General features: G+C 45.5%; 1 protein-coding gene across 2 annotated transcripts in view; it reads right to left on the bottom strand.

The window, feature by feature from the left end:
• Positions 1-7,851: 7,851 nt before the first annotated feature.
• Positions 7,852-13,618, bottom strand: part of ZZEF1 (zinc finger ZZ-type and EF-hand domain containing 1) — a 56,107-nt gene continuing 50,340 nt past the window's right edge. For both annotated transcript variants that reach the window (XM_042025950.1, XM_042025951.1), the window contains exons 52-55: positions 12,764-12,929; positions 11,968-12,118; positions 11,400-11,471; positions 7,852-10,915 (exon numbers count right to left, since the gene is read on the bottom strand). In XM_042025950.1, the coding sequence (XP_041881884.1) occupies positions 10,841-10,915; positions 11,400-11,471; positions 11,968-12,118; positions 12,764-12,929 (464 nt within the window). In that variant the 3' untranslated portion in view covers positions 7,852-10,840. The remainder of the gene's footprint in view (positions 10,916-11,399; positions 11,472-11,967; positions 12,119-12,763; positions 12,930-13,618) is intronic.

Below are 13,618 nucleotides of genomic sequence, written 5' to 3'. Positions count from 1 at the left end.
GAGTAACTTTACAATAAAAAAATGTAAATATTTGTCCTGACGGAGTGAAAAGGGCTGCTCCAACATTTTCAAGATCTTCCCCAATCCTGACTTCCCCACCCAGCATGTTTTGCTTTAGTTTTTACAAGAAATCAACAGCTGGAGAAAGCTTTTGGATTTTCCAATGGAAAAGAGCTGGAGGGACACTCTTCCTACAAGTTCCGCCAATTAGCGCCTGGCTCCCCAACACGCGGCTGTGGTGAATTTTCCACTGCTGGAAATCCTAAATATCAAAACTGGCTGTTTTCCTCCAAGACAAATGGGACTGTGTGCAGGGCAGCTGCTGCCACACGCTGCTCCCTGCAGCCCTCTGGGCTACAGGAATGTCCAGCTGAGCATGACCCATTTCTCCTGAAAAAGCTCATTTTCCACCCAACAGCAGCTTGGTTTTGTCTGCCTGTGGGCAGGGGGAGAGTCAGGACATCCCTGAAATCCTCCAGCTGTTCCCCTGCCCTTCCTCCTTGTGCACACAAGCACTGCTCCGTCCCTCCCGGAGCAGCTGCCCAGATGTGCCTGTGCTCCAGATGTGCAGCATCACTGCAAACCTGCAGCAGTGCGTCCCCACAGAGCTGCAATTGGGGACATGAGTCATGTTACATCTTGAATTTCAGGCAAGACCTGACAGCTGGAACACGGTGCCAGGGATCAGAGCGTGCATGGGGGCTGCCCAGCACAGGGGCAGGTGAGGTGCAAGGCCTTAGCGGTGTTGCCGAACCCAGCCTTGTTTTATTAAGAGCATTAAAGGTCATCTTTTTTTCCCTTTCAAGACTATGACCCACACAACACGCACCAAATACATCCCATTAATCAGAACTACAATTCCCAGCACATTAAATATTTAGAAGCGATGCCAAAGCAGCAGGACAATAAAGAGCAATAACATTCGGGTGGGATAAGGAGGTCGCATTTAAATATTTTGTTGCACAAAGTAGGGCCACATCCTAGGAACTGCTCCTTGCTCCAGCCCATCCTTTTCACCAAGACCATCAGGTGCCCGTGCCTGGCTGGAGTTGTGCATCCTGAGGTGTCTCCCTGCTCTTTGTCAGCATCACTTTGGGTGCCAGGAGGAAGCGCTGGGGCTCTGGCCCAGGGGGATTGAGCCTTGCAGCCCGGGGGTGGCTTTCTCTGCCTGCCTGCAGGGGCTTCCCGGAGACGTCCAGGTGATGCCGGTGCTGCGGTGAGTCAGCGGCAGCGGAGAGCATGACTCAGCCGTGCTCAGGAGCAGAGCAGGGAGGCAAAAACAGTGGATCCTACGGCCTTAGTGATGCGATCAAACCTCAGCTACATCTGGAAGGGGAAGAAATGAAACATGGGAAGACAAAAGCAAGGACTCCTGTGGTTAAGTCACCCCTTAAAGGTCACAGTAATCCCTCTGCTCATAGAATTGCTGTTGAAACCCATCGCCATCCAAACCTGGTGCAGGAGAAACACCTTGCAAGTGAAGGGCAACTTCCCCAGGATAGCTTCCATCTCTGGGTGTTTTTCTCTGAGAACACAACAACCACAGCTCATGAATGTGGAATATTTTCCTTTTTTAAGTGTCTCTAAAAAGCAACGCAAACCCTTGAGAAGACTCCAGGTGCCAGGGAAAGCCGAGTCCTACAAGGGAAAAGCCTTTCTCCATGCTGTGCTGAACCCAGGGGCTGGGCACTTCCAGCCGCCCAAGTGGACACATGAGGTTGATACTCAAAAAGCAGTAATTTGGGGGAATTTTATGCATGAGGAGAGGAGCATTCAGTGAGAAAACCCCATGATTTATCTGCAAAATCTCTGCTAAGGGGCCATGGGGACATCACCACTCCTGACCCTTCCCAAGGAATCTGCTTCACCTGGGGACCTGGCTGCAAACACCATCATCTCCAGCCCTGCTCCACACAGTAATGTTAAGGGTAATAACCAGAAAACAAAGCCATACCAAGGGTCCCTGGCTGAGCAGGCTGCTTTGAGCCCACTGCCTGCAGAAAACTGATCCCAGGGAAGCAAGGAGTTTCCTTAATCGGGAAGGGCGAGGAGGGCGCAAGACCAGGGCAGGGCTTTTCTCAGCATTTTTATTTAGGTGGCAGAGAAATCTGACGGCAACAGAAAGGAGCTGGAAAAACAAACAGGTGTGTCCGGCAGTAAAGGGGCCGTAGCTATAGCAATGGGACAGGCCCTGTTGACAAAAGGCTGCACAAAGGACCTTCTTGAGAGATTAAAAGTGGTTTATGAGCTGGCAGGGTTTCCCGGGAAGGCGTCGGGGCTGGATCACGGCCGTGGGAGGCAATTTCTGAAAAAGCAGGATGGGGGTACAAGCACTGAGCACAAATCTGCCTCCTGCAGCATCCCCCAGAGCCAGAGCCAGGGTGGGGTTTCTCAGCAGCCCATGGAAATGTGTGGGTGTGCACAGGGCTGCTCTATTGCTCCCAGGGCATGGTGGGGTCTCTGCTCTGCAGCAGGCACCCCAAAGGGATGGGTTATTTTGGGCATCACCCAGCTCTGCTTGCCAGATGCTGCTTTTCTGGTGTCACCCTTTGCAGCTGCAGCCTGGGGCTGCTGCTCTCGGGCTTGTAGCGGTGTCCAGGGTTTGGCTGGGGAGTGCAGGTGCCCTGCTCAAAGCTTTAGCTGGACACCACCCTCAAGCCTCCCTTGCTCCCATCCCAGGCACCTGCAGTGGGAGAGGTGAAATGCTGCTGCTGGGTTGTGCAGCTCTTCCAAGAGGCCTGAGGGCAGCACCCAGAGCAAAACCATGAACAACAGCATGTCAACCCAATACCCCTCACACGGTGTCTGGTGGTGCAGCACCCCCAAACAGCCCGAGGCTCCTGTCTTGTCTTGTTTCTTCTACAACCCCTGCAGAAAGTGGAGCTCTGGTGCAGCAAAAACCTGCTGGGAGATCCAGGGGCCAGAAGAGATGTGTCTGAGACAGGAGTTTGGCTGTGCCACCAAGGAGAAACTCAGAGGGTCAAATTGCAGAGCCAGGCTTGGGAGCCAGGGACTGTCGGGGATGAGTGGTGGGACACCAACAGCAGCCTTTGCCCAGAGAGATTCACACTCAGGTCGAGTTCTGCCACAGACAGGGGCTCCTGAGTGCCCAAGTGAACCAACTGCTCACCAGCTGGGGTTGGGCTGCAATTGTCTGGTTTAATTTATCCGAGGCTTTCCAAAGGACTAGTTTGTAATTAAAGCCGAGGGTCAGATGCACTGACAACTGTGTGACCTCATGTACAGCCACTCCACTCCACATCAAGGAGAAAAAGTCTTAAAAGGAAAAAGCCAGAGGTTGCCTTGGGCAGATGATGGACCACTGGCACCAGCAGCCCATGCTGGCATCGTTGCTGTGTCCATCAAGGTTATAAAGGGCTGGTGGGTCACTCGTGTGCCACAAGGCTCATCCTGAGGAGAGAACAAACTGGACACAAACCAGGGGTTGCCAGGGCTGCCCCCGAGTGCTGGCCCAGGGTGAGGTGAGGGGTAGGGTGCTGCTTTCTGCGGGAAATCCAGAATTCCCCCGGGGAATGCAAACTCCTCGTTCGCAGGAGCCCAGGAATAAAACACACATTGCAAAAGGCAGAGCTGTCCCAGCAGTGTCCCACACGGGGTTTGCAGCTCGCAGAAGCCTCAGAGCTGCTTTTGGCCAGGGGAGCGGTGCCTCTCCGGCTGCCCCGGGCCCACAGAGCCGCCGCTCCCCGAGCCGGGGCCCTGTGGCGGTGGCGGCTCCCGGCGCTTGCCGGGCCCCGGGCGGGACACGGCGTTCCCGGCTGGCGAAGCTCCGTGCTCGGCTGCCTGGAGAGGGCTCGGGGTGCGCTTGAGGCAACGAGCCAGGGAGGAAACGTGATTTTAGTGCGTGAAAAACTCCCTAAGAGCAGCAGCCCCTCAGCCTGGAGAGCACCGGCGCCGCGGCTGCCCTGAGCCTTCGCTGGCCCCCACAAAGGGGCATCAGGCGTTGGAAAAAAGCAGAGGAAAAAACCCAGGGAGCTGGAGGGATCTTTCTTGTGCCCTTCTAACACTGGTTTTAGCTGTGTGGAAGCCTCGTGGAGCAGAGTAACTCCTACAGTGCACGGCAAGCACAAGCACAGGGGACAGGCCCCGAGACCTCCTGGATATCAGGCCACGCTCCTCATCCATGGATATCCTGCCTCAATTCTATGTCGGCTTAATTAAAGACAAGCTGTAACCTCCCAGCAGCATCTCTGCTGGTGCTAAGCATTATTAGTGCAAAAGGGAGGAGAGATTTGCTTTACCATCAGAGAGGCTTTGAGTTTCTGGTAAATAAAGCAACTATTTTCAGCTCCCCAGGTTTGCCCCCATAGGATTGCCTTCCTCGACCTAAGGGAAAGTCAGGAGCCAGAGCAGTGAGCACTGAGCACACCTTCCCAGATGCCATCATCTCTGAAGAGGCTGAGCCATCTTCTGCAGAAAAATAAGGTGGCAAAAGATCAAACACATCACACTGTATTTTGAAAGTGGCAATTGAGTGGGGGGAAAAGAATGATGTCATTTAAAATCCAGTAGTGTATCCAATACTGACCCCACAGAGGATGAAATGTTCTTCTTAAATATTAACAGTCACAATATGAAGGAACAAAACCAAAAACCAAAACAAGCGAACAAACAACCCCACGCCTCACTCCCCCACCGCTCCCCCCAAAAAAAAAATTGGTGGGGAGAAAAGAGCCCAACCTGCTACTCAGAGGAATAAAAACCCCAAAGTGTAAGTGAAGGAATTTCCGAGAAACCATTGACATTTCTGATGAATGAGCTTTCTGTGGGTGGTTGATGTAGAAAAGAAGGTTAAGAAACGCAGACGTGATTTATTCTCAAGCAAGATGATGAGACTAAAGGTCTCCTGACTCAACACTTCTCCTGACTCAAGAATTCATCTTTTTGTTTTGTGCCTTTGCAGATTCTGCTGGATGCGAGGGAAAGCCATACGATTTGTGCACCTCCCATCAACAGCACGGGCTGTTTAGGCTCCAAGGCAACAAAACCAATTTAAAGCCTACCTTTAAAAGCTGAACTAGATGTGCTTAAGATTACACCTTAATTCCATATTTAACTTGATCCAAGCACAGTGATGAACTGAAGCCCCAGTAAATGTCTACCTACACACGCACATTGAAGTCCTATCATAGATGACTTACTGGAGAGGAAAATCTGCACAGGATGCTTTTGCTGATTAGAAAGTATAAAATCATAAGGGAAAGCATTTCCTGTGATTCCTCTGGTGTTTTGTTGAGTCTTAGAAATGTTATGTGGTTGAGGAAGTTAAAACCTTTGGGGGCCTGAAAGGCAGCAAGGTGAGAACGGAGGTCCAGCCCACAACACAAAGGTGTGTAAAAGATCAGAGAACCATGGAATGGGATTGGGAAGGACCTTAAAGTCCATCTTCTTCCACACCCTGCCATGGGCAGGGACACCTTCCACTACCCCAGGTTGCTCCGAGCCCCATCCAACCTGGCCTTGGACGCTTCCAGGAATGGGGCAGCCACAGCTTCTCTGGGCACCCTGTGCCAGTGTAAGGGGAATGACTCATTATACAGAGCTAAACAGAATTTAGCGTGGCCTTACCAACACCTCCTGGATGTGATGATCCAGCTGTGAGGAGGTGCCAACAAAGTGTTTTAAAAATGAGCCCCTAAGAGACGATACCACTGACAAACATTTGCAGGCACTTCAATTCACATTTCCTTAGGTTTCATAAAACTGACTTTTTCCATGCAACACAAGTTTAAATATTTGTTATTTGCACTGCAAATGTTAAGAAAAAACTCCAAAATGCAATAAGATTTATGCAGTAAGATTATGGAAAGTCAGACAGTAAAGCGGGGAATGGAAAGAAGAAACCAGCTGAAAAAAAATTCATTGCAGTTGTCAGAAAAGGATTAGTAGGAAAAACTCCCTTGCTCAGCACTTGCAGGGAAAGACCCCATCTTCGACACAGACCAGTTATCCCTTCTCCCCCTCTTTTCCCATGCTCCCTAAACCCAAACATTGATTATTTTTATATTCAAGGAATGGGAAACTCTAAATGCTAAGTACCAGTACAAAACTGCCCAAGATTTCCATCTATTTATCAGGAATGTTTGTGGATGTTTCCAGTTGGAGGAAAAAAGAGTTTGGGGTTTTTTTTTTTCTTGAAGTGTTTATTCCTGCATACCCACATGTGAGGCTGACTGCAGTCTGGGCTGGAGCTGGGTACCAGCTTTTTATTATTTGTTCTTTCTTAGGTAAAAATCAGGAAAGATTTTACTGCAGAATAGACCTGATTACATTAGACCTGACCGTCATGGAAAGAATGAGCTTTAATCTTACTTCCTTCACCTCTTACTTAATTTCTTCCTTATTCACAGTGGATTTCTCTCTTATTCACTTGAATCAGGGTTGACTACTTTGCTTTAAATGCAGAGGTGAGGTGGGCCAGACTTCAGTTTCCCCTTACAAATCCCAGTACAGTTCCTGTTTTTCCAGGCCATTTTACCAACAGCCATTCTTTGTTCCAGTTATTATCCAGCCTGACCTCCTGGTCCAGTGCTGAAAACCAACCTCTTTACTTATACCAATGTATTTTCCAACATTTTAGAGCTTTCCCTAAAGGCCGGGTCATGCTTTTAGAGGCTCCCCTGGTTGTGATTTGTCCCCTGGAAACAGGAATGATGCTTGTGCTGGTGCCTCCCCAGCAGACCCAACACAATTCACTTCAGGGGGATTCACCATTGAAAAGGGGAAGAATGAAATCAATTATTGGGCCTTGCTCTGCCCCAGGGTGCCCAGATTTTACAGCAGGGTACTCCAGGGATTTGCAGTCATTCCAGGTTTAAAAGGTAAAACCAGGCAGGTCTTGCCCTCATGTTTGTGAAGGTACAAAACCCACTGGAAACACCAGACCTGAGCTGGGCTGTGAAAATGCAGGGATTGGGCCAGTTCTGTTTTAAACACAGCTCAGCCTTCTCCTAAAAGTAGATTTTTAAAAGTCACCTGGGCCAGTTCTGTTTTAAACACAGCTCAGCCTTCTCCTAAAAGTAGATTTTTAAGTCACCCACTTCTAAGCTAACTTGCAGCCTACCTTTGATCTCTTGGAATAAAAACAGTCTTAATGAACTTGATCTGAAAAGCAGATCCAAAGTGCTATGGATGTGCCCTGTTACATTCCAATGCCTGGCACCACACTGCATTTCAGAGCAATTACACTGAATTTTTTCACATTTATCAGCTGAAACCTCAAACCTCAGGGAACAATCCTCGCTCTTCCACACCCTCAAATCCCATTATTTATTTGTGTTTAATAAAATTACCTAATTAGACCATTCTCCAAGGAAACAACGTGCAGCTTTAGGCAAATACAGAAAGATGTTGACTTCGACACAGCCCTTTCCTTGAGCCAAACCCAAGGCAAACAACCTTTTCAATTAAACCCACTGGACCAGGTAGGCACAAGCACTTCCGCTAATAAATATCAGTAATTAGAATCAACACCTCCCAACACAATCCCAGCTTTACTGGAGACATCTGGGGTCTCCAGATGTGCTTTTCAGGTCTCAAAGTAAATACACACAGGCACTGAAACCACTGGATATCCACGGGAAAACTGAATTTTTAGGGTAAGGCCACTGGAATGTAAACAGCAGGGCCAGAATTTAAGAGATGACTCCAGAAGTCTGGTTCCTGCATAGCTCGATGCAGTATCAGATATTTACCAACCACATGGGGACAGGCAGGTTTGCTTACAGGCATGGAAAATAAGGATTCCTAAGAAAACCCTGGATCTCACTGCAAACTCCAGCATTAAACATTCAGTGAGGAGAGGAGAAAAACAAACAAGAAACAGACACCGTGTTGTACTTTTTTTGATTTTATAGAATTTTTACAATATATTTCTCTTCATTTGCATATTTTACCCACATCTGTAGCTTTCTTTTTACATGTTGAACTGAACTGGAATAAATCTAAAGGTCTGATATATTTTAAACAACTGATAAAAATTGCAAAGTAGTAAACCCGTAAGAAAAGAAATTATAAAACTCTCGTTTTTAAGTGTTTAATGAAAGCAAGTCAAATGTATCATTAGGAACAACATGGTTTGTTTTAAATACATCATATGTGATTCAGGCAGGACAACTTTTTTAGTTTTTCTTATATTAGGCACATTTTTTTTTCAGCATACCTGTTTTCCAGACAGTTTTATACAATTCAATAGCATCATTCACATCCGCTTGGAACTTCTGCATAATTTTCAAAATGTGATTGATCATGAATATTCATTATTGGTATTCTATTCCTCTTTCTTTAGAGCTACCAGAAGAAAAAAAAAAATCAGTGTTTCTTGTCTGTTAAAAAATCCATAATTAATGATTTGAGTTATAAGGCAGCAACAGATTCAGTGTCAACTCAGGTCACAGTCCTTCAGTTCCATCTAGTGGGTAGAAATTATATTTAGTGGACACTGTTCCTAGACAGTTCCTTCAGGGCAAGACGACTGACTCACGAGGCCAGTCACTGCTGGTAGAGTAAGTTGAGTGGTAATGCCTAGCAAGGAATTCTGGCCACTCCTGTGTCATCCTTGCAGCCTTATGTCTTCATCCAGAAAGCAAAAGGACAGTCCAACAGAAAAAAACCTGACTATGACAGAGCTGTGACAGGTTCTATGAATGGTTTATTTACAGTCTTCATCCCTGATGTGAAAAAAGAAAAAGCCTTCTTTGACTGAACAGGCAGATCTCAGCAGCTGCACGGCCCAGCACAGCAGCCCATTGCATATCCCTGATTCCCCAGCCACGGATGCCCACAGAGGCAGTGAATAGGAAGTCCTACTGCTCCAGGAAAGCCATTTCCAAGTGCTCACCTGCCCCATCCATACAGCTCCCTGGCATCAGTTTAGGAACGTCTCCTTTTGGTGGAGCAACTCCCGTGGCCAGAATCTGCTCAAACAATTACAAGGTGTGAAGCAGTTGGCTCCCCAGGGATCTCTGACTCCCCTGCAGGGAGGCTGCAAACTCCAACACCTTGCTTGGATGTGGGAACAGAATGATTCGTGCGTTAAAGGTACACCACAACCTTGATAATTCCCTTCCCATCATGATGTCTTTAAGGAAATCAACTCAGGATGCTCAAGGAGGGCTTTCAGAGCAGCATCTCTCTGCTTCCTTTCAGTCTTTGACAAATACTACACTTTTCCTGAATCCTGGCATTCTCATTTGCTAAGAGAGCCACTCCATTCCTGAAGGCAATGGCTTCAGCATGGTGCTTCTCGTCTTCATTTTTAAGTCTTTCAGGCAGAATACTCATATTCTGATTCAAGCACTTGTTGTGCACTCACCTGGCTGAACAGAAGTCAAAACAAAACTCTACAGCACTAGAGGCCATCAAAAAAAAATCCGAGGGATGTATTACTGCATGTTTCCCTCTCAGAGGGAGACTGGGCCACCCTTAAACTCCAGCCCCAGCTGACAAGACCATCAGTTCAGAGGACACCCCTCAAAGCAGGGCTCCTGTGCACTGGTATTTAGGCACCACTCAAATTTAAGACAAACAGGGTCAATAAATACATTCCCTCCTGACAGAGCCACTGCTTTATACAACTTGCATTCTCTTACTGCTAGAGCTATTGGCTGCCTTTTTTTTCCATAGTCCAACATTGGGGCGAAGAAGGGAAGAAGAAAATAATTAGCATTAAAAGTAATCTGAATTTATATTTTACAAGACCAGCTCTACAAACTGTGCAATGGTATACAAAATACACGCCCAAATCTTTCAGTGTTAACTCTTTGGAAAGGGAATAACCAATGTACCTGTGCAGGAAGAAAGCCAATTTATTTCAGCATAGAAGGTCTGCCATTTATTCCATGTTCACTAGGAGGAATGTGGTTATTGCTCTGTAAGATAAGAGTGGATTGATCATTAACCCTACCCTGAGTGCTGGGAGTCTGGGTTCCCAACATTGCCAAGAAGGACCTCCTAAGCCACTAATATTGAAATAACTAAAGGAAAAAACGCCTTGTGAATAATTTCTTGTAAAGATGCGGTTTTTGAGAAACATGTAAGTTCCCCACGTCTTCATATTACCACTGCCTTGTGACTGAGGGCCAGCCTTTGCTCTCTGCACTACAATAATGGGCTATTTGGAATAATACACTGGAGATAAAGCAAGGTGAGAACAGGTGACCCAGATGGATGAATCAAAGAACAGGAGAAACAAAGCTCTTGCACGAGGATGCTCTGAAACTGGAATCCTTCAACTGCTTTGCAAATCACCCACAATTTCTTTTACAACCTGTAGTTTAGTAAGAATTGAAATCCTTTTCCTTGGGTAGTAGCCTCCAAAGCAAAAATGACAGGATTCAAGTGTGGACCATTTCTGCAGCAGCCACCAGATTCTGGTTTGCCTGTTTCACTTTGAAGATGTACAACAGATGCTGCTGATGGCATCACCCCGAGTTCAGCAGTACTTTCTGAAGCTGACGCATTCCATGGATCAAGTTTCCTTGGGAGCAGATGATACCAACATGGGGGCCTTCCATTCTCATACTTCAGCTACCTTCTTTCCTTTACTTCCTCTGAATAAAAAACAATATTGTTCTGTTTACTCTAACATGCTACAATATGTGCATACATAACTGTAGGCGACGCGTGAGTTACTTCAGGATGTGCTTTTTCATTGAAGTGCGCTGTTACTTTTACAAATTCTACATCAAGGTGGAAGGAAGGAAGGCTGCAGAGTGCTCATACACTGAAGCTGAAGGAACTTTTCCTGAACGAAGTTAAGATGTTTGTTCCAATGTCCTATGGACAAACTACTCTATCCCATGCACTCCGGCCTGAGCCAGTATTAAACATTCCAGAAACTTGTTGATTTGTTTGGATAGTTAATGGCAAGGCTGATAGCAGCAATGTTTTTCAGGGCCTAGAAGAGAAAAGGAACAACAAAGTCACACCGAATATTCTCCTCAATTCCAAAGTGTAAAGAAATGCTTGTATGAAACTGAACAGAAATAGAAACCCAGAATCATAGAATGGTTGGGGTTGGGAGGGACCTTAAAGATCATCTCATTCCACTCCCTGCCATGGACAGGGACACCTTCCACCAGACCACATTCCCCCAAACCCCATCCAACCTGGCCTTGGACACTTCCAGGGATGGGGCAACCAGAGCTGCTTCGGGCAGCCTGTGCCAGGGCATCACTACCCTCACGGGAAGAATTTCTTTCCAATATCCCAGAAAAGCTTTTGTGCACAGTTCACTCACAACTTTCAGAGGCCTGTCAAGGTACTGTAATGCCCAAGTACATTAATATCTCTTTTATAAACTCCACTGGGCAATGAGAAATCATTCAGTGTCTGCCACAAAGATCACAGACCCACCCAGCCCTGCGGCTGTGCAGTCCTACCTGTGCTGTGCAGCGATGAAGATGATCTTCAGTATTTAAGGCAAGCAAATACTCCTGTAGAGATCCAAGCTCCTGCAGCCAGAAAATATGCAATGAACACCAGTGGTTCTGCCAAAGGTGATATTCTACTAATTAACATGAAAATGCTGATCATTAGAGCAGTCCCCGAGAACCAAAGGTATCAGAACTGCACACCAGACTCTCCTGGACTAGAGCAGTTTGTGATCACAGAAATGAGCTCACGACACTGCTCATATTTAAAGTTCAAAATCAACTCAATGAAAACCACATGCAAATACCTTTAAATTAATTATTAAACCAGCATTCCTCTCAGAATAAACAGTGGCTTTAGGGCCTTAATAGTCATGACTATTACTTAAAGTCCCATGATGGATAAGGCAACAGAATTCTCCTCTAATTAGAACTTGCTGCCACACTCCTTAAGAGAAAGTTGTTAATGTTTCTGTAGCTCTGAGGGATAAAGGAAAACTGCAATTAGTGTAACACTGAATTCTCTGTCAATCCCAGCACTGAGGAAAAGAGGGATACAAATACAGGAACTGCTTACAGTAACTCTGTTTTCTGTCACAAAGAAGAGTTCTGCCAGTGCACGATGAAGAGGAAGGAGAATACCAGGCTTGGCTGTATCGTGACATGAATTGTTTTCCATATGGGTGAAAAGCTGCCAAAGTGGCTTCAATAAGGTGAGGTCACAGTCTCTGAAAAAAAAGTAATTTAAATGAAATCGTGATGCAATGGTGAGTAACCACCATGCCCGTTTCTGGGAATGGGGAGGTGGGACAGAAACCAAAACCAAATCAAATTTAAGAGAACAAAACCATGCATTTGTGACAGTTAAAAATAAAAAATAACCACTTTGCTAAATGCTCTTGCATCTAGAGATACTCATGCCATACATACATAAGCTTAAGGACACATATCCCCTCTAAAACTCAATTACAGGCTTAGTGGTACAACTAAAAATAATAATTTAAAATCTATTTACTTTACAGAGAATCAGAACATCACCAGGTTATTATTTCATCCTTACCTTAATTCTGCAGTGTAACTAATACAAAGAGAATAATTTCTAGAAAATTAATTGAAATCTACCTTCATCCTGTTTTGGGGTGATTTTTTTGTCTTTACAACATTTGAATTCATTGGACTTTTTTAAAGGCCAAGAAAGAAGAGAAAGTAATAAATTTCTGCTACCAAAGCACTTTAAATTGTATCCATCAGGCAAATTAAGAATACCTGCTTCAAATCACAAGGGGTTTTTTGCTTCAAAATAGTATCAGTTTAGTGCCTTTTTGTTGCCCTGCCCTTTGCCATTGGTGCAGGGTGTGGAGCAGTGCACTCACCCCTGGGTGCTGCACTGCACTATCTTCAGGAGCAGGTGGATGGCCTTCAGACGCTGGTGACCCGTCTGGCGACACGCCACCCCCACCTGCCACTCCCAGATTTTGGCCAGTGGGAGGTGAGGAATTACCCTTTCCTCAGACAGCATCTGCTTTAGAATTTCAAACCCTGGAAAAAAGAAAATTCAAAAGGCTGTTACATTTTGTAGGGGGACATTCTGTTCACATAGTCAGTTTTCTCCATACACCAAGTATTGCTCTGGCAAGCCAGAAATATTGAATTAAAATACCAACAAAGATCTGAGACAATTCTGGATTACATCCTGACATGGCAACTCTTTTCTGAGGCAAAACATACATAAAAATTAGAATCATATCCAACATTAATTTTTTGCCCAAATAAGGCAAACAAAACATATATTATGTGATGTGCAGTAGAGTTTTGCTGATAGCAAATTATCCACCAGCCTCAATTTCATTCAAAATATTTAAACTCTAAAATAAACTAACAAAACATCTTATGCTAGAAATTAGACCCAGAACCATCCTATTTTAATGGATAACCACTTTTGAAAAATGCAATTACCATTATTTCTGTTTCCAATTACGGAATCCCAGAGTGTTTACTAAATACTCTTTGTAATTACTATCATATAATGAGATTTTGGATGCAAATTACATTATTATAATTGTAATCTCCAAGTCTCTGTGAAGATTTGTATTTCTACCCCAAAGTCACAGGAAGTAAGAGACATCAGTTGAGTTTCAACTTGAACAAACCTGATCGTGTTATTTCTAAGACATTGAATGCAAATTCTAAGTCAAGAAAAAGGAATAACCACGAGTTTCTCAAAGCTC

The sequence above is a fragment of the Corvus kubaryi genome, unplaced genomic scaffold, assembly GCF_017639235.1.
Source record: "Corvus kubaryi isolate FWS band 111438036 unplaced genomic scaffold, C.kubaryi_AGA036_p1.0 37284, whole genome shotgun sequence".
Lineage (NCBI taxonomy): Eukaryota > Metazoa > Chordata > Aves > Passeriformes > Corvidae > Corvus > Corvus kubaryi.
The sequence above is the reverse complement of the archived record's forward strand: the minus strand, read 5'-3'. Positions and strand labels throughout refer to the sequence as shown.